Source organism: Triticum aestivum, chromosome 2D, assembly GCF_018294505.1.
Source record: "Triticum aestivum cultivar Chinese Spring chromosome 2D, IWGSC CS RefSeq v2.1, whole genome shotgun sequence".
Classification (NCBI taxonomy): Eukaryota; Viridiplantae; Streptophyta; class Magnoliopsida; order Poales; family Poaceae; genus Triticum; species Triticum aestivum.
Genome location: NC_057799.1, coordinates 509,882,323 through 509,908,509, shown reverse-complemented (window position 1 = coordinate 509,908,509; position 26,187 = coordinate 509,882,323). Strand labels below are relative to the sequence as shown.

At 44.8% G+C, this 26,187-nt stretch overlaps 2 protein-coding genes across 2 annotated transcripts; one reads left to right on the top strand and one right to left on the bottom strand.

Moving 5' to 3' along the window:
* Positions 1–15,148: 15,148 nt before the first annotated feature.
* On the top strand, positions 15,149–19,458 carry LOC123054125 (copper chaperone for superoxide dismutase, chloroplastic). The gene is made up of 6 exons (XM_044477819.1): positions 15,149–15,489; positions 15,584–15,607; positions 16,876–16,948; positions 17,048–17,182; positions 17,560–17,780; positions 19,070–19,458. Exons 1-6 carry the CDS (start codon positions 15,250–15,252, stop codon positions 19,304–19,306), a joined length of 930 nt encoding a protein of 309 aa, XP_044333754.1. The 5' UTR covers positions 15,149–15,249; the 3' UTR covers positions 19,307–19,458.
* LOC123054124 (subtilisin-like protease SBT1.3) lies at positions 19,372–22,166 on the bottom strand. The gene has a single exon (XM_044477818.1). The coding sequence runs from the start codon at positions 22,132–22,134 to the stop codon at positions 19,615–19,617; it is 2,520 nt and encodes an 839-aa protein (XP_044333753.1). The 5' UTR covers positions 22,135–22,166; the 3' UTR covers positions 19,372–19,614.
* Positions 22,167–26,187: the final 4,021 nt, after the last annotated feature.

Below are 26,187 nucleotides of genomic sequence, written 5' to 3'. Positions count from 1 at the left end.
CACCGATTGTTTGAGGCGAAAGTCTCGAAGACCGTCAATACTCTGAGGTCGTCATCCAGGGGACGTTGCTCTGAGGTGTTTTTGGTGAGGATATCCTCGCCGCTCTTGGCCACTTGCCGGAGTATCCAACATGCTCTAAGGCTGTGGGTTGGTTCGGTGTCCGGTGTCGTGTGTATTTTGCATGGCTTATCGAGTCATCCCTCTAGAACGGTTCCGCGTCCCATAATGAGCTTAGTTTTCTTCAATATGGGGCCGGGTGCCGCGCGAGGGTGCACCCTTTCGCCCGCCCGGGGGGTTGAGCGGAAACCGGGGGTTCCCAGCGAGCTGTCTGAGTTTTCCAGGCGCTTTCCATTGCGCAGTACTTTTGTACTATAGTTGCCAAGTCAGGGAAGTGTAATACGCGATGACGGTTGATGGAGTTGAGGATTCCTTCGTCCGTGCAATTATTGCAGAATACTGAAATCGCGTCCTCGTCGTGGCAATCTTTAATCTTGTCTTTGACAAGGAGGAACCTGGCCCAAAAGTGATGGACTGTTTCCTGAGACTGTCGCCGTATGTACATGAGGTTGCATATATCCGGAGGGTCGGAATTTCTTGGTGAATATTACTTGTGGTGGGTGGGTGTCTTTAAATCCGAACCCTGGCCCAATTTGGGGTCCGGAGTTTGAAAAACTTCCGAGCTTAATAGTTCGGGCTCCGGGATGTCAACTGATTTTTCAGGCCCAACGTCCGACTCTAGGTTCGGAGGACTGGGAGTGTCGTTCCGTAGACAGTTATCCGGCTCATCGAGCTCGGAAATCCGAACATAGTTCGTCTTCAACATAGAGGAAGGGTTGTTGTTTTGCTCCTCTACGACCGCTATCTCATGGGTGATCGGCGGAGATTTCATTTCTCTCTGATCGGGTTTAAGCCCAATCCGATCGTAGTCTGTAGCGACCCATATGGCGGCGATGCGATCCAGGAGTTTGTTTAAAGACGACAACTCCGCCGGATCCATCCATTTGGAATATTCGAAGTCGATACGGAGACGATTTTCGATGATCTGAGTGGTCATCGTCGCCTTGATGGCCGCACGGGCGGTCATGTTAAAGCCGCCCAGCCGGAGGGTTTGGTGCTACCTCTTGAGCATGCGTTGGTTTTCCCTTGAAGAGGAAAGGGTGATGGAGCAAAGTAGCGTAAATATTTCCCTCGGTTTTTGAGTACCAAGGTATCAATCCAGTAGGAGACTACACGCAAGTCCCTAGTACCTGCACAAACAAATAAGAACCTTGCAACCAACGCGATAAAGGGGTTGTCAATCCCTTAACGGCCACTTGCAAAAGTGAGATCTGATAAAGATAATAAGATAAATATTTTTGGTATTTTTGTTGTATAGATTGAAAAGTAATGATTGCAAAAATAAACGGCGACAGAAATAGCTAGTTGACGGAAGATTAATATGATGGAAAATAGACCCGGGTGCCATAGGTTTTCACTAGTGGCTTCTCTCAAGATAGCATGTATTACGGTGGGTGAACAAATTACTGCCGAGCAATTGATAGAATAGTGCATAGTTATGATGATATCTAAGGCAATGATCATGAATATAGGCATCACGTCCGTGACAAGTAGACCGAAACGATTCTGCATCTACTACTATTACTCCACACATCGACCGCTATCCAGCATGCATCTAGAGTATTAAGTTCATAAGAACAGAGTAACGCATTAGGCAAGATGACATGATGTAGAGGGATAAACTCAAGCAATATGGTATAAACCCCATCTTTTTATCCTCGATGGCAACAATACAATACGTGCCTTGCTGCCCCTGCTGTCACTGGGAAAGGACACCGCAAGATTGAACCCAAAGCTAAGCACTTCTCCCATTGCAAGAAAGATCAATCTAGTAGGCCAAACTAAACCAATAATTCGAAGAGACTTGCAAAGATATCAAATCATGCATATAAGAATTCAGAGAAGAATCAAATAATATTCATAGATAATCAAGTTCATAAACCCACAATTCATCGAATCTCGGCAAACACACCGCAAAAAAAGTTACATCGAATAGATCTCCAAGAGAATTGAGGAGAACTTTGTATTGAGATCCAAAGAGAGAGAAGAAGCCATCTAGCTAATAACTATGGACCCGAAGGTCTGTGGTAAACTACTCACGCATCATCGGAGAGGCCATGGTGTTGATGTAGAAGCCCTCCATGATCGATCCCCCCTCCGGCAGATCGCTGGAAAAGGCCCCAAGATGGGATCTCACGGGTACAGAAGGTTGCGGCGGTGGAAAAGGTGTTTCGTGGCTCTCCCCGAAGGTTTCAGGGTATAAGAGTATATATAGGCGAAAGAAGTAGGTCGGTGGAGCTACGAGGGGCCCACGAGGGTGAGGGGCGCGCCCACCCCCCTGGGGCACGCCTTCCTGCCTCGTGGCCGCCTCGTGGCTTTCTTGACCTCCACTCCAAGTCTCCTGGTTTGCGTTTGTTCCAAAAACGATCCTCGCGAAGGTTTCATTCCGTTTGACATTCCTTTTCTGCGAAACACTGAAATAGGCAAAAAAAACAACAAATTGCACTAGGCTTTCGGTTAATAGGTTAGTTCCGAAAATAATATAAAAAGGTATATTAAAGCCCATTAAACATCCAAAAAAGATAATATAATAGCATGGAACAATCAAAATTTATAGATACGTTGGAGACGTATCAAGCATCCCCAAGCTTAATTCCTGCTCGTCCTCGAGTAGGTAAATGATAAAAACAGAATTTGTGATGTGGAATGCTACCTAACATAATTTTTCAATGTAATTCTCTTTATTATGGCATGAATGTTCAGATCCAAAAGATTCAAGATAAAAGTTTAATATCGACATAAAAATAGTAATACTTCAAGCATACTAACCAAGCAATTATGTCTTATCAAAATAACATAGCCAAAGAATGCTCATCCCTACAAAATCATATAGTTTGGCCATGCTTCATTTTTGTCACACAAAATGCTCCCATCATGCATAACCCCGATGACAAGCCGAGCAATTGGTTCATACTTTTTAATGCGCTTCAGCCTTTTCAACCCTTACGCAATACATGAGTGCAAGCCATGGATATAGCACTATAGGTGGAATAGCATATGATGATGGGGGTTATGTGAGAAGACAAAAAGGGAGAAAGTCTCACATTGACGCGGCTAATCAACGGGCTATGGAGATGCCCATCAATTGATGGCAATGCGAGGAGTAGGGATTGCCATGCAGCGGATGCACTAGAGCTATAAGTGTATGAAAGCTCATCGAAAGAAACTAAGTGGGTGTGCATCCAACTTGCTTGCTCACGAAGACCTAGGGCATTTTGAGGAAGCCCATCATTGGAATATACAAGCCAAGTTCCATAATGAAAAATTCCCACTAGTATATGAAAGTGACAAAATAAGAAACTCTCTATCATGAAGATCTTGGTGCTATTTTGAAGCACAAGTGTGGAAAAAGGATAGTAACATTGTCCCTTCTCTCTTTTTCTCTCATTTTTTTGTTTGGGCTTCTTTGGCCTCTTTTTTTATTTGGGCTTCTTTGGCCTCTTTTTTCATAGTCTTTCCTCTCATGGGACAATGCTCTAATAATGATGATCATCACACTTTTATTTACTCATAACTCAATGTTACAACTCAATACTAGAACAAAAATATGACTCTATGTGAATGCCTCCGGCGGTGTACCAGGATATGCGATGAATCAAGAGCGACATGTATGAAAGAACTATGAAAGTGGCTTTACCACAAATACGATGTCAACTACATGATCATGCAAAGCAATATGACAATGATGGAGCGTGTCATAATAAACGGAACGGTGGAAAGTTGCATGACAATATATCTCGGAATGGCTATAGAAATGCCATAATAGGTAGGTATGGTGGCTGTTTTGAGGAAGATATAAGGAGGCTTATGTGTGATAGAGCGTATCGTATCATGGGATTTGGATGCACCGGCGAAGTTTGCACCAACTCTCAAGGTGAGAAGGGGCAATGCACGGTAGAGGCTAGCAAATCGCGGAAAGGTAAGAGTGCGTATGATCCATGGACTCACATTAGTCATAAAGAACTCATATACTTATTGCAAAAGTTTATTAGCCCTCGAAGCAAAGTACTACTACGCATGCCCTTAGAGGGTAGATTGGTAGGAAAAGACCATCGCTCGTCCCCGACCGCCACTCGTAAGGAAAGCACTCAAAGAACACCCCATGCTTCAAATTTGTCACACAACGTTTACCATACGTGCATGCTACGGGACTTGCCAACTTTAACACAAGTATTTCTCAATTTCACAATTACCCAACTAGCATGACTCTAACATTACCACCTTTATATCTCAAAACTTCTATCAAGTATCATATTTATCATAGTATTTAATGCACTCTATATGAAAGTTTTTATTATACCCATCTTGGATGCCTATCATATTAGGACTAATTTTATAGCCAAAGCAAATTACCATGCTGTTCTAAAAGACTCTCAAAATAATATAAGTGAAGCATGAGAGATGAATAATTTCTACAAAATAAAACCACCACCGTGCTCTAAAATATATAGGTGAAGCACTAGAGCAAACTTATCTAGCTCAAAAGATATAAGTGAAGCACATAGAGTATTCTAATAAATTTCGATTCATGTGTGTCTCTCCAAAAAGGTGTGTACAGCAAGGATGATTGTGGTAAACTAAAAATCAAAGACTCAAATCATACAAGACGCTCCAAGCAAAACACATATCATGTGGTGAATAAAAATATAGCCTCAAGTAAAGTTACCGATAGACGAAGACGAAAGAGGGGATGCCTTCCGGGGCATACCCAAGCTTAGGATTTTGGTTGTCCTTGAATTTTACCTTGGGGTGCCTTGGGAATCCCCAAGCTTAGGCTCTTGCCACTCCTTATTCCATAATCCATCAAATCTTTACCCAAAAACTTGAAAACTTCACAACACAAAACTCAACAGAAAATCTCATGAGCTCCGTTAGTATAAGAAAACAAACCACCACCTTAAGGTACTGTAATGAACTCATTCTTTATTTATATTGGTGTTAAAACTACTGTATTCCAACTTATCTATGGTTCATACCCCCCGATACTAGCCATAGATTCATCAAAATAAGCAAACAACACACGAAAAACAGAATCTGTCAAAAACAGAACAGTCTGTAGCAATCTGATTTGTTCGAATACTTCTGGAACTCCACAAATTCTGAAAAACTAGGACAACCTGGATAATGTGTATATTGATCTACTGCAAAAAGTATTGGTATTTTATCACGTTCTGGTTAATTTTAACAATTATTTTCGTGAGCGTAAAGTTTCTGTCTTTTTCAGCAAGATCAAACAACTATCACCCAAGAAGATCCTATTGGTTCTACTTGGCACAATCACTAATTAAAACATAAAAACACATCTAAACAGAGGCTAGATGAATTATTTATTACTAAATAGAAACAAAAAGCAAGAAAATAAAATTGGGTTGCCTCCCAACAAGCGCTATCGTTTAGCGCCTCTAGCTAGGCATAAAAATAAGAATAGATCTAGGTATTGCCATCTTTGGTGTTTATCATTTTAATGGAGTTATGTTCGGATCCGGGAGGTTCCTGTTTCCCTTCATGCTCGGAGATCTTTAGATCTAAAGCATCCAACCGCTTATTGTAGAGTGTAATCAACATATTCATGCGGTTAAGATTTCCACCAACATTTTTAAGAGGTTCAATAAATTTTTTTCAATTCGCATAATTTCTCTAAGATTTGGGTTCCTTCTTGCGTAAGGTGAAGTCCCTTTTGTGGGGGAAGTACTCCTACTATCCCCTCTATAATTTCATAAGCAATATTAGGGTCAACTTCAATAAAGTTCCCTTTGGCAGAAAAATCAAGGAGTTGTCTATGGGGTAAGGTAAGCCCAACATAAAAATTGCGAAGTAAAATCTTGAAATCTCCCTCTATGGTGCAACCACGATAAGATTCTACCATCCTATACCAAGCATCTTTGAAGTTTTCTCCTTGTCTTTGTTTGAAGTGGAGAACTTCAAAATCAGGAGTACTAACAGTGATAGAAGGACTAGCCATAACGGCAAAATAAACGATCTAACACACGGACACACAAGAAGCAAGCAAAAAGCGACGAACGAAAAAGGGCGAATAAAATTTCAAAGGTGAAGTGGGGGAGAGGAAAACAAGAGGCAAATGACAAATAATGTAATGCGAGGGATAAGAGTTTGTGATGGGTACTTGGTATGTCTTGACTTGTGCGTAGATCTCCCCGGCAACGGCGCCAGAAATCCTTCTTGCTACCTCTTGAACATGCGTTGGTTTCCCTTGAAGAGGAAAGGGTGATGCAGCAAAGTAGCGTATGTATTTCCCTTAGTTTTTGAGAACCAAGGTGTCAATCCAGTAGGAGACTACACGCAAGTCCCTAGTACCTGCACAAACAAATAAGAACCTTGCAACCAATGCGATAAAGGGTTATCAATCCCTTCACAGCCACTCGCAAAAGTGAGATCTGATAAAGATAATAGGATAAATATTTTTGGTATTTTTGTTGTATAGATTGAAAAGTAAAGATTGCAAAATAAACGGCGACAGAAATAGCTAGTTGACAGAAGATTAATATGATGGAAAATAGACCCGGGGGCCATAGGTTTCACTAGTGGCTTCTCTCAAGATAGCATGTATTACGGTGGGTAACAAATTACTGCCGAGCAATTGATAGAATAATGCATAATTATGATGATATCTAACGCAATGATCATGAATATAGGCATCACGTCCGTGACAAGTAGACCGAAATGATTCAGCATCTACTACTATTACTCCACACATCGACCGCTATCCAGCATGCATCTAGAGTATTAAGTTCATAAGAACAGAGTAACGCATTAGGCAAGATGACATGATGTAGAGGGATAAACTCAAGCAATATGATATAAACCCCATCTTTTTATCCTCAATGGCAACAATACAATACGTGCCTTGCTGCCCCTGCTGTCACTGGGAAAGGACACCGCAAGATTGAACCCAAAGCTAAGCACTTCTCCCATTGCAAGAAAGATCAATCTAGTAGGCCAAACTAAACCGATAATTCGAAGAGACTTGCAAAGATATCAAATCATGCATATAAGAATTCAGAGAAGAATCAAATAATATTCATAGATAATCAAGTTCATAAACCCACAATTCATCGGATCTCGGCAAACACACCGCAAAAAGCGTTAAATCGAATAGATCTCCAAGAGAATCGAGGAGAACTTTGTATTGAGATCCAAAGAAAGAGAAGAAGCCATCTAGCTAATAACTATGGACCCAAAGTTCTGTGGTAAACTACTCACGCATCATCGGAGAGGCCATGGTGTTGATGTAGAAGCCCTCCGTGATCGATTCCCCCTCCGGCAGATCGCCGGAAAAGGCCCCAAGATGGATCTCACGGGTACAGAAGGTTGCGGCGGTGGAAAAGGTGTTTCGTGGCTCTCCCCGAAGGTTTCAGGGTATAAGAGTATATATAGGCGAAAGAAGTAGGTCGGTGGAGCTACGAGAGGCCCACGAGGGTGGGGGGCGCGCCCTCCTGCCTCGTGGCCGCCTCATGGCTTTCTTGACTCCACTCCGAGTCTCCTGGATTGCGTTTGTTCCATAAACGATCCTCGCGAAGGTTTTATTCCATTTGGATTCCGTTTGATATTCCTTTTTTGCGAAACACTGAAATTGGCAAAAAAAACAACAAATTGCACTGGGCCTTCGATGAATAGGTTAGTCCCAAAAATAATATAAAAATGTATATTAAAGCCCATTAAACATCCAAAACAGATAATATAATAGCATGGAACAATAAAAAAATATAGATACGTTGGAGACGTATAATTTGGCCTGGGGCCAGGGCTCCTCCGGAGGCGATACCTTCCTTGATAACAAGGCGAGCCATCAATCCTGTCTTTGACGTTGATACGTCCATTTTGCATCATCTTTTATATCGATGTTTATTGCATTATGGGCTGTTATTACACATTATGTCACAATACTTATGCCTATTCTCTCTTATTTTACAAGGTTTACATAAGGAGGGAGAATGCCGGCAGCTGGAATTCTGGGCTGGAAAAGGAGCAAATATTAGAGACCTATTCTGCACAACTCCAAAAGTCCTGAAACTCCACAAAAGTTATTTTTGGAAATAATAAAAAATATTGAGCGAAAGAAGTACGTCAGAGGGGGCCCACCTGGCCACGAGGGTGGGGGGCGCGCCCTACCCCCCTGGGTGCGCCCCCTGCCTCGTGGGCCCCCTGTTGGCCCTCTGGTGCCCATCTTCTGGTATATGAGGTGTTTCGTCTGAAGAAAAATCATAAGAAAGCTTTCGGGACGAGACTCCGCCGCCACGAGGCGGAACCTTAGCGGAACCAATCTAGGGCTCCGGCAGAGCTGTTCTGCCGGGGACACTTCCTTCCGGGAGGGGGAAATCATCGCCATCGTCATCACCAACGCTCCTCTCATCGGGAGAGGGCAATCTCCATCAACATCTTCACCAGCACCATCTCCTCTCAAACCCTAGTTCATCTCTTGTATCCAATTCTTGTCTCCAAGTCCGGGATTGGTACCTGTAGGTTGCTAGTAGTGTTGATTACTCCTTGTAGTTGATGCTAGTTGGTTTATTTGGTGGAAGATCATATGTTCAGATCCTATATGCATATTAATACCCCTCTGATTATGAACATGAATATGCTTTGTGAGTAGTTACGTTTGTTTCTGAGGACATGGGAGAAGTCTTGCTATTAGTAGTCATGTGAATTTGGTATTCGTTCGATATTTTGATGAGATGTATGTTGTCTATCCTCTAGTGGTGTTATGTGAACGTCGACTACATAACACTTCACCATTATTTGTGCCTAGAGGAAGGCATTGGGAAGTAATAAGTAGATGATGGGGTTGCTAGAGTGACAGAAGCTTAAACCCTAGTTTATGCGTTGCTTCGTAAGGGGCTGATTTGGATCCATATGTTTCATGCTATGGTTAGGTTTACCTTAATACTTTTGTTGTAGTTGCGGATGCTTGCAATAGAGGTTAATCATAAGTGGGATGCTTGTTCAAGTAAGGACAGCACCCAAGCACCGGTCCACCCACATATCAAATTATCAAAGTACCGAACGCGAATCATATGAACGTGATGAAAACTAGCTTGACGATAATTCCCATGTGTCCTCGGGAGCGCTTGTCTCTATATAAGAGTTTGTCCAGGCTTGTCCTTTGCTACAAAAAGGATTGGGCCACCTTGCTGCACTTTATTTACTTTTGTTACTTGTTGCTCATTACAAATTATCTTATCACAAAACTATCTGTTACCTATTATTTCAGTGCTTGCAGAGAATACCTTGCTGAAAACCGCTTATCATTTCATTCTGCTCCTCGTTGGGTTCGACACTCTTACTTATCGAAAGGACTACGATAGATCCCCTATACTTGTGGGTCATCAAGACTCTTTTCTGGCGCCGTTGCCGGGGAGTGAAGAGCCTTTGGTAGGTGGAATTTGGTAAGGAATGATTTATATAGTGTGCTGAAATTTACTGTCACTTGTTACTATGGAAAGTAATCCTCTGAGGGGCTTGTTCGGGGTATCTTCACCCCGACCAGTAGAGCAAAGAGTTGCTCCTCAACCTACTGAACCTACTGAAGATGAAAATGTCTACTTTGAGATTCCTTCGGGTATGTTAGAAAAACTGCTAGCTAATCCTTTTGCAGGAGATGGAACAAAGCATCCTGATGAGCACCTAATATATGTGGATGAAGTTTGTGGATTATTTAAGCTTGTAGGTATACCCGGTGATGTTATTAAGAAGAAGGTCTTCCCTTTATCTTTGAAGGAAGATGCATTGACATGGTATAGGCTATGTGATGATACGGGATCATGGAACTACAAACGATTGAAATTGGAATTTCATCAGAAATTTTATCCTATGCATCTTGTTCATCATGATCGCAATTATATATATAATTTTTGGCCTCGCGAAGGAGAAGCATCGCTCAAGCTTGGGGGAGGCTTAAATCAATGTTATATTCATGCCCCAATCATGAGCTGCCAAGAGAAATAATTATTCAAAGTTTTTATGCTCGGCTTTCTGATAACAATCGCACCATGCTCGATACTTCTTGTACTGCCTCTTTTATGATGAAGACTATTGAATTCAAATGGGATTTATTGGATAGAATTAAACGCAACTCTGAAGATTGGGATCTCGACGAAGGTAAGGAGTCAGGTATGACACCTAAGTATGATTGTGTTAAATCTTTTATGGATACCGATGTTTTCCGTAAGTTTAGCACTAAATATGGACTTGACTCTGAGATAGTAGCTTCTTTCTGTGAATCTTTTGCTGCTCATATTGATCTCCCTAAGGAGAAGTGGTTTAAATATCATCCCCCCATAGAAGTAAAAGTAGCTGCACCTATTAAAGTTGAAGAAAGGACTATCACTTACGATGATCCTATTGTTCCTACTTCTTATGTTGAGAAACCACCCTTTCCTGTTAGGATAAAGGATCATGCTAAAGCTTCAACTGTGGTTCGTAAAAGCAATATTAGAACTTATACACCTCCTGAGCAAATTAAAGTTGAACCTAATCTTGATATTGTTAAAGCTTTGGTCATCGTTGCAATTAATAGGAAGTAATAAAGAAAGAGGGGTTTCACATATAAATATACTATCTTGGACATCTTTTATGATTGGGAGCACTCATTAAAATATGACATGCTAAAGAGTTGATGTTGGACAAGGAAGACAACGTAATGGGTTATGTTTTCTTATATCTGAGATAAAGTATCTTGTCATGGATCATCCAACATGTTGAGCTTGCCTTTCCCCCTCATGCTAGCCAAATTCTTTGCACCAAGTAGAGATACTACTTGTGTTTCCAAAAACCCTTAAACCAGTTTTGCCATGAGAGTCCATCATATCTACCTATGGATTGAGTAAGATCCTTCAAGTAAGTTGTCATCGGTGCAAGCAATAAAAATTGCTCTTTAAATATGTATGATTGATTGGTGTGGAGGAAATAAGCTTTATACGATCTTGTGATGTGGAAGAAATAAAAGCGACGGACTGCATAATAAAGGTTCATATCACAAGGGGCAATATAAAGTGACGTTCTTTCGCATTAAGATTTTGTGCATCCAACCCTGAAAGCGCATGGCAACCTCTGCTTCCCTCTGCGAAGGGCATATCTTTTACTATTATCTTCTACCTTATGCAAGAGTCATCGTGATCTTCACCTTTCCTTTTTTACATTTTATCCTTTTGCAAGCACAGTGTGTTGGAAAGATCCTGATATATATATATATATATATCTAATTGGATGTGGGTTAGCATGAACTATTATTGTTGACATTACCCTTGAGGTAAAAGGTTGGGAGGCGAAACTATAAGCCCCTATCTTTCTCTGTGTCCGATTAAAATTCTGTAACCACAAGTATTGCGTGAGTGTTAGCAATTATGAAAGACTAAATGATAGTTGAGTATGTGGACTTGCTAGAAAGCTCTGACATAGACTCTTTCTGATGTTACGATAAATTGCGATTGCCGGCTGAGATTATAGTTTGTTAATTCTCAATGAAGTTTCTGATTCATACTTTGCATTGTGAATAGATTATTACTTGAGCATAAGAAATCATATGACAATATTCATATATGTTGCTGTTATGAGAATAATCATGATGCCCTCATGTCCGTATTTTATTTATCGACACCTCTACCTCTAAACATGTGGACATATTTATCGTTATCGGCTTTCGCTTGAGGACAAGCGAGGTCTAAGCTTGGGGGAGTTGATACGTCCATTTTGCATCATGCTTTTATATCGATGTTTATTGCATTATGGGCTGTTATTACACATTATGTCACAATACTTATGCCTATTCTCTCTTATTTTACAAGGTTTACATAAGGAGGGAGAATGCCGGCAGCTGGAATTCTGGGCTGGAAAAGGAGCAAATATTAGAGACCTATTCTGCACAACTCCAAAAGTCCTGAAACTCCACGAAAGTTATTTTTGGAAATAATAAAAAATATTGAGCGGAAGAAGTACGTCAGAGGGGGCCCCACATGGCCACGAGGGTGGGGGGCGCGCCCTACCCCCTGGGCGCGCCCCCCTGCCTCGTGAGCCCCCTGTTGGCCCTCCGGTGCCCATCTTCTGGTATATGAGGTATTTCGTCTGAAGAAAAATCATAAGCAAGCTTTCGGGACGAGACTCCGCCGCCACGAGGCGGAACCTTGGCGGAACCAATCTAGGGCTCCGGCAGAGCTGTTCTGCCGGGGACACTTCCCTCCGGGAGGGGGAAATCATCGCCATCATCATCAACAACGCTCCTCTCATCGGGAGAGGGCAATCTCCATCAACATCTTCACCAGCACCATCTCCTCTCAAACCCTAGTTCATCTCTTGTATCCAATTCTTGTCTCCAAGTCCGGGATTGGTACCTGTAGGTTGCTAGTAGTGTTGATTACTCCTTGTAGTTCATGCTAGTTGGTTTATTTGGTGGAAGATCATATGTTCAGATCCTATATGCATATTAATACCCCTCTGATTATGAACATGAATATGCTTTGTGAGTAGTTACGTTTGTTCCTGAGGACATGGGAGAAGTCTTGCTATTAGTAGTCATGTGAATTTGGTATTCGTTCGATATTTTGATGAGATGTATGTTGTCTATCCTCTAGTGGTGTTATGTGAACGTCGACTAAATAACACTTCACCATTATTTGGGCCTAGAGGAAGGCATTGGGAAGTAATAAGTAGATGATGGGTTGCTAGAGTGACAGAAGCTTAAACCCTAGTTTATGCGTTGCTTCGTAAGGGGCTGATTTGGATCCATATGTTTCATGCTATGGTTAGGTTTACCTTAATACTTTTGTTGTAGTTGCGGATGCTTGCAATAGAGGTTAATCATAAGTGGGATGCTTGTTCAAGTAAGGACAGCACCCAAGCACCGGTCCACCCACATATCAAATTATCAAAGTACCGAACGCGAATCATATGAACGTGATGAAAACTAGCTTGACGATAATTCCCATGTGTCCTCGGGAGCGCTTTTCTCTATATAAGAGTTTGTCCAGGCTTGTCCTTTGCTACAAAAAGGATTGGGCCACCTTGCTGCACTTTATTTACTTTTGTTACTTGTTGCTCGTTACAAATTATCTTATCACAAAACTATCTGTTACCTATTATTTCAGTGCTTGCAGAGAATACCTTGCTGAAAACCGCTTATCATTTCCTTCTGCTCCTCGTTGGGTTTGACACTCTTACTTATCGAAAGGACTACGATAGATCCCCTATACTTGTGGGTCATCAGACGTCACATCGAAACTCTAAATGAAAGCACCAATGTCGGTGTCAAAACCGGCGGATCTCGGGTAGGGGGTCCCGAACTGTGCGTCTACGGTCGATGGTAACAGGAGACGGGGGGCACGATGTTTACCCAGGTTCGGGCCCTCTTGATGGAGGTAATACCCTACTTCCTGCTTGATTGATCTTGATGAATATGAGGATTACAAGAGTTGATCTACCACGAGATCGTAATGGCTAAACCCTAGATGTCTAGCCTGTATGATTGTGATTACCTCTACGGACTAAACCCTCTGGTTTATATAGACACCGGAGGGGCCTAGGGTTGTACAGAGTCGGTTTACAGAGGAAGGAATCTTCATATCCAAACGCCAAGCTTGCCATCCACGCAAAGGAGAGTCCCATCCGGACACGGGAAAAAGTCTTCTGTCTTGTATCTTCATAGCCCATTAGTCCGGCCCATATTACATAGTCCGGACGCCCGAGGACCCCTTAATCCAGGACTCCCTCAATAACCTTGCTGTGAGAGTCAGAGAATCACATCGACATCGTCAACATCTCCACTGGGCTGACAGGTCATCGAGGGTACGGACTCGTTACCTGCACCTCGATAGTGATCTTGGTTGGATCTTGTGCTGGTATTTTTTTACATAGCATGTTACCCTAATATTTGAAAGGGGGAAGAACACTCTTCGCGGTACACAAAAACACATCACACATATCAAAACAAAGATCCAGTCGGTGAAGACCCTCCTCCACTTACTCCCTGCCGATGGCAAAACAACTCACTGCCGAAAAAAGGACGAAGTCGGGAGGACTTATTCAACGGAGGGTCACCGCCGCAATCCTAACCCCTTCCTTTACGCACCAAAACCTACTATTTTACACCACCTAATCCCATATCGGTGCTCCCTCACATCCACACGGTATCCTGAGGGCGTTGAAGTCGGGCGAGGGGGGGGGGGTTGCCAATCCCGATGACGGGAGCAGAGGAAATGAAAGCCTTGCCTTCGCCTCTCAACCGCCTTTATCACCCTGAGATCCTAACATATATGCTCGAGTTTTGGTCTTTACATGCTTGGTTGGATGTAATTAGAGGAAGGGAATGCAAACTTAGGGATTACATGACATAGAGTCACCTGTGGTTTTAGATAGTTTGGAAACTTACAAGTGATAACGGGTGGGAGTTTAGAGTCGAACTTCCACCATTTCATTAGCAGTGAAGTGGTGGGAACTCGAAGGGAATCGATTCACATGGAACTTCTTACTAACCAAACAAGAGAATAAATGTCTCCTCAGATGGTCAAACCTAATATCATTCAATACCAAACAAAGGATTGTGAAAAAAAAGAGATCTATCCACTTCTAATCTCACCATAATTCTCTCCTAACTCTTATTCATCTTCCCAAAAGTTGTCAAACTCGTGTCATTGTCGTGTCCTTATACAACTATACAAGGCGTAATTAGGCCGAAATTAGGCCTATCATTGACCTTTTTTGCTGTAGCTCTGATGAGCTTGTATTTTCTTCTGGTACACTTTGGCTTTAAACCTGAGGGCTTTACATCTCTTAATGATTTTTTTGAGAAATCTTAATGATTCCTTAATGAAATTGAGGAGGAATCATTTCCTTACAAAACCAACTGATTTTAAAGCCCAAGCTAGCCCAACTAAACCATATTCAAGCCGGGCCATGCTGAAGCAGTGGGTTGCGGATTTCAGTCCCCACCCAGCCCAGCCCAGCCCGGGAAGTTTCCCGAGGCCGCTGGAGCCTGGAGCGAGCAAAACCGAACGCAACCTGCGGTTCTGAATTCTACTGGAACAGCCGTCAAGTTCAGAAAAACTTGCAAAAGGAAAGAAGGTTCTCAATCCAAACCGGAGCTGTGGAAGCGAAGACTTGAGAGTACAAAAGGCAGAGGCACAAATGGTGGGCTTCCTCCGGGCCTTCACCGCCGCATCCGCCGTGCCAGCAGCAGCCGTCGCCGCGGCCGCCCTCTGCTCCTCCTCCTCCCCCTCCCGCTCCCCCTCCTCCAGGCTCCGCTTCCCCCTGCCCTCCCTCTCCGCGTTCGCCGCCTCCTCGTCCTCCTCTTCTCCCGTGCGCGCGCCGACCGCCGCCCCTCCGATGGCCGCCGCCGCCACAGCCGATCTCTCTGCCCCCGACAAGGTTGGGCCGCGTCCTTATTCGATTTCCCTATGTGCTTGCCTCGCCTAGGGTCTTGAGCCTTTTGGTCTTATGCCTGCTTCCTCGTGTTTTGCAGGGCACCGCGCTTCCGGAGCTCACGGTAAGCTCCCCAAACAACTCAGGACATCATTTTGTTTTCCTTATTAGTATGTCTGTGATTCTACTAGAGCAGGAAGATGATTGGGAGGGCCTTACTAGTTATTGAGAGATTACGTAACTGACTCAACTCAATTGGTGCTTGAGATGTGGGCAATTTAGTTAAAAGAACATTGCTCTAGGTTTAAATTAGTTGGCCTACGGTGTTTCTAACGGTGCCCAATTAGGTTTGGTACGATGGCTGCTGTTAGCTTTTATTGCCTGGGTATATCGTTTTCTGTCATTGGTTGGTGCTTTGCAGTTCTCCATGGGGCTGCTTATACATGGCTAAATTGGGAGTTACAGCGATCACACATTGATTTAGCTATTAGTGTGTTTGCATCAAAACATATCTTATTAGCATGTTGAATGTAATGGTTTTCCTTGCGGCGGAGGTTTGATGTATTAGGTTATCAAAAGGACTGCTGTGTTCACTTCTGTTTCATTGTTCACAACTTGCTCCAAATGATCTGCCAAAGCTTAGATAATCCATAGATATCGAAGGACCAGGAGAAGAGCCCAAATGCCCAATTGAGCTATTCTCTCTCATACCAACTATCTGTTTTTCAGGCTAATACTTTGAGAAAGACTTATCAGTTTGGCTTTACGCCATTACTTGATGAAAATTTTCAGTACAGAAAGTTGGGTAAAGTGGTGGGGCACTTTAAATGGATAAATATTCCCTTAACTGTACATGACTTGTGAAGATTGGATATAATAAATTTTGACCCACTTATCAAAATGCAGCAAATGCTGATATGATGATTCTCAAACTGGACATACAAACTATCCAGAACCCCATCCCCAAGGTTTCCTTTTTGAATTTATTGAAATGAGGTGCTATACTGCTACACCATATTTGTGAAGATCAATGTTTTTAGGAAGATTCCGTAATTCAGGAAATAAGGTGCATTGTCTGAAAAATTGCTGTTACATGGGGTTGTGTTTCCTCACATAAGTGGGGTTGTTTTGTTTTAATAAGACTCATGTGTTTGAGGTTAGACTTAGGAAATTAGTTGTACTGTTCAAAAACTCACTCTAGATAAAACTACAGAAGTTATCCTTTTGGAACTAATACTAAAATGGTCTCCCTAAAACTATACTTCACTTTAGCAACATGCTTCCTTATACATTACCAAGGGAAAATTAAGGAGGGCTGCACATTTCTTTGAGATGTCGCTTGATTTCTCAGTGCAAACAATTATTTAACAGTACCTTTTTGTATGTCTGAAGACCGAATTCATGGTGGACATGAAATGTGAGGGCTGTGTCACAGCAGTGAAAAACAGGCTTCAAACACTTGAAGGTACAAATTTTTTAGTGCTCTATGTTGTATATAATCGTTTGTGTGTGCCTTTTCTTTCAACTATTTCCTGTTGGTTTTAAAGACTGCATCTTACTACAGGAATACAAAACATCGAAGTGGATTTGAATAACCAAGTAGTTAGAGTTCGTGGGTCTCTCCCAGTGAAGATAATGTTGGATGCTCTGCATCAAACAGGACGAGATGCACGTCTGATTGGGCAAGGGAACCCAGATGGTTTGTGTTAATTTCTTTATTATTAGCATGATTTCCCCTCTAAAGTCTTTCATATCAGCCTACTAACACAGATGTTAGTGTAAAATCTCTAATGCTCTGTCGTGGAGTGTAGAAATCAGTGCTTTTTGAATTTTCATACTAGACTTTCATTCCTACAACTGTGTAGCCATTTGTAGCTTTGGTCCTTAAATAGCTTCTATGCTTTTAAGCTGCAACATGCCCCTTCTGAACTCATTCTGTTATCTGGCAAAGCATTAATTCAACTTTTGTGTTGGCAAATGCTATCATAGATCTATCCTCTGATTGCTGCCATGTTTAGTTTGTGTTCTGCACATCTGCTCTATATGAGAACTAATTGTTTGCCTTAACATTTGCAGATTTCCTAGTTTCTGCTGCCGTGGCTGAGTTCAAAGGGCCAGTTATATTTGGTGTTGTTCGTCTAGCCCAAGTTAACATGGAATTGGCTAGAATTGAGGCTACTTTTAGTGGTCTATCACCTGGTAAACATGGATGGTCAATAAATGAATTTGGGGATTTGACAAAAGGTGCAGAAAGTACTGGCAAAGTATACAATCCACAGGATTATCTATCTGATAAGGTAATATTCCAACGCTTAGTCACTGCAGCGGTTGATAAATTATGTATACCTATGATAACATGGGATAAATGGATATGCCTTGGGGTCCTCACCTGTTATTTTAACTTCCAAAGTAAAAGATTATAACAGAAAGCTAACCCTTGGGGTCGATTCTTTATGATATTGTCGTATTACAATTTAGAAAGTCATGCTTTCTCAGAGAAGATAGTGATGTCTATAGCTTCTTACATCCACATTACGTCTTCTCTGACAGTTCTATCCCATATCTCATGCAATCGCTTTCAACAAAATAAAATCTTGTAGGTCATAGTTCGGCACAGTTGTATACTGTAATTTTTCACACTGCGCTGTCTATCTCTGTTTCCTAAATGGTCCCTGGTGTCTATTATTCAAAATGTTTATTAATATGCCAGACAATTGAACAAACTGATTTTGTTTCTCATTGTAAGGCATATTGTTTTGCAGTTGCAATGCAGTTCTTCATATTTGGTCAGTTTGTATACCATCCTGCTATAGTAATGCAGTATGAGTCTGGAAATAATTTATTGAAAAATCTTTTCAACTTTGGGTTGCACAAGCAACATAAATGTGCTGATCTAAAACAGCAAGCAGCAGCAACACTATCCAGCTCCACTTTTTGTTTTGTGCAACTCACAAATGAAAGCACTTTCCCATGAAAATCTGCAGATTCGTAGTGTATTCCACATGATTTTTTGTTTGGTTGCGATTCTTTTGAACCTGTATCATTTTTGTTTACTACAGTAATAAAGAGATAACTTGGGCTCTGGAGCCAAAATCACCTATCGCTAGACTAGATCTGTTATTATTATGTTTCCTTTTACAGGTCCACTTGGGCTCCAGAGCCAAAATCACCTATTGCTAGACTAGATCTGTTATGTTTCCTTTTACAGGTCCTTTTGATCTAGTATGCAGAAAGCATTCATTGCATCTTCAATACAATGACCAGATTCACCAAACTACATAGCTGCAAATATTGACACACTGGCGTTCCTGCCTTCTTCTGTATATATGCTGTAGCGCATGTGCTGTCAGAACATAACAGATCAGAATTGAACAACTGTAGCTCACCTCACTTCTTTCGTTAGATCTGTTGTATGATTTTACAGTGCATATATATCTGGTGAAAATGACAGTTGATTGCAAAGTGAAGGCCAGGGTAACCATCCTGTTTTTGGCTGAGTGTTCGATCCTTTAAATTGTTCTCTAAAATCGTTGAAGTATAGAGGTTCAGCAGCAAGTTAAGATGACATGCACTTTTTTTGAAACAGCCCCTTGGTGACCTGGGAACACTAGAAGCTGGAGAAAACGGAGAAGCCCAGTTTTCAGGATCAAAAGAGAAACTGAAAGTTGTCGACTTGATCGGTCGCTCTATTGCGCTGTATGCAACCGAGGACAGATCAGACCCAGGCATTGCAGCTGCCGTGGTCGCGAGAAGTGCGGGCGTTGGGGAGAACTACAAGAAACTCTGCACATGCGATGGTGTCACAATTTGGGAATCGAGCTAAATTCGCCCTGATGGAGTTCTCCACACCGCTGGGTCACACCCAATATGTTGTACACACACAAGTTATGTAGAAACAATCAACCATTTACTGAACATTTGGAATAAGCGTGAATACATTTGTGGAATAAAAGCTTGTTTTGAGTTGGAGCTTCACAACATCTTTCTTCCGGCAAGTGCTAGTCCTGTGCAGCTGGCTGCTGCTACGCAACTGATTCATCAACCTCGCTTACCAAGAGGCCGGGGCACAGCTGCTTCTGCTCCCAGGCCCTCGACTAAGGCAGAACAACGATACAGTACTAGGAGAAAAGCTCACATTGGCGGCAGCCATGTGAGGACCAGGGGGCTCCGGACTACGTGAACGCCGTCGCTCCATGACAGGGCACCGTACTCGGGTGTCTTCTGAGCGGCCTTGGTCCTCAGTGTAACCTTGTAGGCGAGCTTCTGGTTTGCGCTGCTGAAGTGCAGGGTGCTCGGCTCGACGACGACGTCCGCGCCTTTGAACTTTGTGACCTTGACATGGTACGTCGACGACGGAGGACCGACGTTCGTCACGGTGCGGCGCACCATCAGCGGGGTGGCCGGCTGATCGCTGAAGACGGCGGAGATGGCCGGGTAGTTGAGGTCGCCGGGCGAGCTGAAGCTGCCCTTGCATGTCATGTTGGAGTTCTTGGTGAAGCCCTTGAGCTGCGTCCGCGTCAGGTTCTGCGTGCAGAGGAACTCTAGGTACTCGTTCTGCCCAATGTCGTAGACCAGGCCCGGGTTGAGCGCTCGCACCGGGTGTATGTGGCCGGCCCCGTGCTCGAACGGCGTAGACGCGTCGCCGGTCGCCGCGTCCTTGAGCACGTGGTAGGTGTTGTCGTGGACGTAGGCGGTGGTCATCAGCGCCGACTTGATCTGCGCTGGGCTCCAGTCCGGGTGGCTTGCCTTGAGCAGCGCGGCCACGCCGGCGACGTGCGGGCACGACATGGACGTCCCCGACAGGATGTTGAACCCGACGCGGCGGCGGTCGCTGGCCAGGCTCGACGGGCTGGCGTCGCCGCTCCATGCGGCCAGGATGTTCACGCCGGGCGCGATGAGGTCCGGCTTGAGGATCTCCAGAGTCAGGTAGTTTGGCCCCCGGGAAGAGAACGCGGCGACCACCGGCGACGGCCGGATGCCGAGCTTGGTTCCGGCGAAGCTGAGTGTCCCCGTCGGCTTTGGGGCCGTCCTGGTGTACTTCTTTGCCGCGACGCCTTCGGATTCCCCAACGGCCACGGCTGGCAGGAGGTGGCTGTCGGCGACGAGCTCCTCGCCGTTCGCTGCGGTGTTGGCGAGGATCATGCCGATGCCTCCTGCTTCCTTGACAACCTGACCCTTCTGCACCCGAGGACTGATGCCGCGGTCGCATATCACGATCTTTCCGGCGACGGCGTTGGGCTCCAGTGTCCCCTCGAGGCACATGGACCTGGGGTTCGGGATGCTCGAGTTGCCGCCCATGTAGACCACCGGATACTGCTGCCGAGGCGAAAGGTTCTTCCTGCCCTTGTAAAGCGAGACGCCGGTGATGTTGGCGCCGTTGCCAAACGTCACTGTTGCCGGGAAGTCACGGTCCATGGTGCTCGCGCCCACCGTGGTGATCCACGGCGACAGGTTCGTGAGGCTTATCGGGTCCGGGCCGGCGTTGCCGGCCGAGCAGGCGATGAACACGCCCATCTGCATGGCCCCAAACGACGCGATTGACAGGCTGTCGCGGTAGTAAGGGGAGGCGCCGCCGCCGAGGGAGATGGAGAGCACGTCGACGCCGTCCGACACGGCGCGGTCGACGGCCGCGAGGATGTCGGAGCTGAAGCAGCCGCCGGTCCAGCACACCTTGTACGCGGCGACGCGGGCGCGGGGCGCCATGCCGCGGGCGACGCCGCGCGCGTAGCCGAAGAGGCCGGCGTCCGGCACGGGCGAGCCCGCGGCGGTGGCGGCGGTGTGCGTGCCGTGGCCGTCCTGGTCGCGCGGGGACTTGAGCTCGGTGGTCTCGTTGATGGGGCCCGAGGAGGCCTCGTAGCCGCTGTAGAAGATGCGCGCGCCGATGATCTTGCGGTTGCAGTCGGCCGTGGTGAAGCCGCGGCCGGTCTGGCACAGGCCTTTCCACTTGGACGGCACGGGGCCGAGCCCCTTGTCGCTGAAGCTGGGGCTCTCGGGCCATATGCCGGTGTCGAGCACGCCGACGACGACGTCGTGGTCGGCGAGGCCGGAGGCCCAGATTCTGTTGCTGACCTCCGGGCCAATGCCCAGGAAGTCGGGGCTCCTGGTGGTGTGCAGCTGCAGGACCGTCTCCGGGAGCACGGCCAGCACGCCGGCCGCCTCGGCCATCCGCTCAGCCTCGTCCTCGTCGAGGCGAGCCGCGAAGCCATGGATGGCCGTCTCGTAGTTGTAGACGATCCTCGCGTAAGCATCCTCCTCCTCCTCAGCTTCAATCTGCGCAGAGCTCACGGACTTGACCGTGGAGGCGTACCACTCGTGGTGAAAATCGAACGAGCTGGGCTTCTCCGACGCGGCCATGTGGACGATGTAAGTCTTCGGGGCTCCCGCGCAGGCAGAAATGCTCGCTTGGAGAAGCACGAGCACCAGGCACAGCGACGGAGCCGTCCATCTCTCGCCGCGAAGATCCATGGCGAAGAGGCGAGGCCGAGAGTGAGAGGAGAGCGAGTATGGAGAGCTCTGCTTGCTGCTTATGAACGCTCCAGCAGCCCACGGGGTGGTGAGCTGTGGGGGAGTTGAAGAGGAGCAGGGGGCTGAACCGCTGAACAGTGAGACTGAAGAGCGGTAATAAAATGCGGTGGCTGCTTCTGGCCGCATTGAAGCGAATTCATTTGGCTGCGCGGTGACCCTGCGAGGATAGCTGTTGGAGTAGGTTTGCTTTGCTTGTCACACATTCTTCTTTCACTTCTCGGAGATATTTCAGGAGGGGCCCCTTGACGCCCGTGTCTTCTTCCTCTGCTCCAGCTGCAAGGCGTCTCTCTGTTCCTCAAAGGAGGACATTAACGCGGCGGATCTACTACCTGCCAGCGGCAACGGGCAGTAGGGTTAGCGCATTGATTCGTCTCAGCGGACGGTTGCTCGGGCTCCTCACGGGAGCGATTCATATGCCACGTCTTTATGGCGCCACTGCTAACGGCAGGCAGTGGCACTGTGTGCTTTCTGCTGAGGGGAAAATTTGGTAATGGCAAATTGACAACAATGACACCGCCTCCTTCAAGGAAAGGGATGCGAGGCTGTACCGTACGATTTTAGATGGAATGGAAATGGATTGTACGATGATTAGGGTAATCTGGGACGGGTACGTGAGAGCTGCGCTGCTATCACAAGAAAGGAGACAACTCCTGGCCTCGCCCAGCTGTATCATTATGAGGGAGGAGGGCTCCATGGCTCATGTATGTAGAAAGTTTCATCGGGAGCGTCGGATGAAGTGCTGCTGACTTGACGGTACGGGCGATAAATTATTGGACGATGGACACTGGATCGTAGTGTCACATGAAAATCTGGCAGAAGTACACAGCAGGATTGAGGTGTGCCTTAGATTGCACACGTCACAGAATGTTTACAATCTTCTCGAAACACAAAGTAAAGAAGCTAGGAATAAAGTTAATCCACATGCATCTTCTCTTAGTAAGACTAGCTTGGCGGGCACAAAGATGTGCCAGTTGATTTGCTTCGCGCCCTACATGAACCAAATCAAAACTCTGACAACCACCAGAGATAGCTTCAATTTCCATCAGGATGGAGACAATTTCAGATCTTCCTTCACCCCTGTTTTTCTGTTGAGAAATGCAATGCATACATGGAAAGCTCTAGAAATATGAAGAACACTTCAAGAAGCTTCTAGAATATTATGGAGTATTTCATGAGAAAGGAGAAATATTTTGAAGAAGGTTCTAGAAGCTACATGAGTAACCATGGTGGGGATATTTAGAGAAAACTCTAGAATTATGGAAAGTTCTAGAGTGAGGTATTTTGGTGTAGTATGAAATATCTAGAAACTAGATTCTTGCCATGAACACTCTAGAAGAAACATTGGACATGGTTTATGGCAAACACTAGATAAATCTAGAAATAAGTTATTTGTATGGATTCTCTAGAATTGTGTTGTAGGGCTTGGATGGATGCCACTTTGGCAAACATCCAACGGTTTTGTAATCCTATAAATAGGGGTGTCACCCCTCCCATGTGTGTAAGCAAGAAAGCAAGCAAGCTATGAAGTAAGAGCTATCAAGTGAGAGATGTAGCCACAACTAAAGAGTCTTATCAAGTTTATAGTCGTGAATAATAAAGGGCTGAGTTACTCTATCACAAGAGTGGGATATCCCAGGTCTGTGAAGGTCCCCAAGAGTGCGGGTATTAGAGCCACCACACGACGGGTTCTTACAGTTCATCTCGGACCTGAGGTAGCCCTCAATTTTTCAACAATTGGTATTAGAGCAGGCCGTAATGGATCAACGAGAGGAGTAAGAGGTGAGTGATGGGCACTTACATTGGTCGGTGAAGTCTCCGGCAAGGAGCTGGTGCTTACATTGATTGGAGTCACTAAGAGGCGCTGAGGGGAGACTCTGTCAGAGCACAGTCTGGGACTGTGAAGATCGCTAGTCTAGGACTAAGCGAAGGGCGCGGGGTGTCAGTTGAGATGGCAGATCTCATGAGCGCAAGAAGTGGTTTGAAGAGACTCAATAACCACAACTATGGCTATTGACAGACCTGCATGGGTTCCTATCTACAGGGTCATGAACTATGGGAGGTCGTTGCAGGCACCAAGACTACTCCTCTAGAGAGTGCAGAAGCCTTGCGGAAGTGGCGCATCAAAGCAGGCAAGGCTATGTTCGGATTAAAGACCACCATTCAGGACCTAGTGGAGCATATTCGAGATGCGGAGACACTGAAGGTGGCTTGGGATACTTTGGCAAAGTTGTTCTCAAGAAAGAATGAGGCGCGACTCCAGCTCTTAGAAAATGAGCTCACTGGTATCTCACAAGGCACTCTAAGCATCAGCCAGTACTTTACAGAAGTAAAGAATATTTGTCGTGAGATATCCCAGCTTGACCCCGAAGAGAAGATAAGTGAGGCAAGGATGAGAAGGATCATTATCCATGGCCTACTACCAGAGTACAATGGTTTTATGGCCGCAGTGAAAGGATAGCCTACACAACCATCTTTGGTTGAGTTGGAGAATTTGTTGGCTAATCAGGAGGTGCTAGCTAAGGAGATGGGTGGGATCACCTTGAAAGAGACAGACGAGGAGGAGGCGCTCTTTGTCAAAAGAAAGAAGAGTCCACTAAGAGGTCGAGAAGATGTGAAGGGGAAGTGGACAATAAGTGAAAGGTGGTGCCCAAAGGAGAGCAACTACTCAGGGGGAGCTCAGAGAAGAAGATGAACATGACCTAATAGAAGAAAGAAGAAAATGAGGCGAGTGCTTCAATTGTGGAAAGAAAGGCCATCTTGCTAGGGATTGTTTGAGTCCAAAGAAGCTCAGAAGAAAGTGTGGCTACTACCATGAATGTTGTCGTGGCGGAATGTCCATGTGAGGAAGAGTGGGATGCTGAGGTAGCAATCTGCATCGAGGATGACGAAGTTACTTCATGTAATACCTCACATCGTGTGGGCATCCATTAACTGGTGACTGCTACTTATGAGCTGCGTTGGGATTTCCTCGAAGAGGAGAGCATGATGTTGTATAATAGAGATAAGTATTTCCCTCAGTTAAGAACCAAGATTATCAATCCAGTAGGAGAATCACGCAAGACCTTGTGAACAACACCTACACACAAAAGAATAAATACTTGCATCCAACGCGATCAAGGGGGTTGTCAATCCCCTTGGCTATTAATTGCCAGGATCAAGTCTGATAATGGTAGATAGATAAAAAACATAAATAAAATAACGGTAAATAAATTGCAGCAGGGTATTTTTGGATTTTAATATATGATAAAGATAGACTCGGGGGCCATAGTTTTCACTAGAGGCTTCTCTCTTGAACATAGCATATGGTGGGTAAACAAATTACTGTTGCGCAATTGATAGAAAAGTGCATAGTTATGACAATATTCAAGGCAATGTTCATGTATATAGGCATCATGTCTGAGACAGGTAGACCGACTCCTGCGTGCATCTACTACTATTACTCCACCCATCGACTGTTATCCAGCATGCATCTAGAGTATTAAGTTAATAAATAACGGAGTAACGCCTTAAGCAAGATGTCTTGATGTAGAAAAAGTAAACCCAAGTAATATGAATAAACCCCATCTTTTTATCCTTAATGGTAACGATACAAATACATGTCATGTCCTTTTCTGTCACTGGGATTGAGCATCGCAAGATCGAACCCATCACAAAGCACCTCTCTCATTGCAAAATAAATCAATCTAGTTGGCCAAACCAAACGGATAAATCGGAGAGAAATACAAAGCTATAACAATCATGCATATAAGAATTCAGAAAAGACTCAAATAATATTCATGAATAATCTGATCATAAACCTACAATTCATTGGATCCCAACAAACACACCGGAAAAAATGATTACATCGAATAAATCTCCAAGAACATCGAGGAGAATATTGTATTGAAGATCAAAGCGAGAGAAGAAGCCATCTAGCTACTAGCTATGGACCCGTAGGTCTGTGGTGAACTACTCACGCATCATCGGAAGGGCAGCAAGGATGATGTAGAAGCCCTTCGTGATTGATCCCCCCTCCGATAGAGTACCGGAGAAGGCCTCCATATGGGATCTCGTAAGAACAGAAACTTGCGACGGTGGAAAAAATATTTTGGGTGGCTCTCTGATGTATTAAGAATATTTGGGAATTTATAGAGCTGAAATTAGGTCAAGAAGTGCCAGGAGGCGTCCACAAGCCTGGGG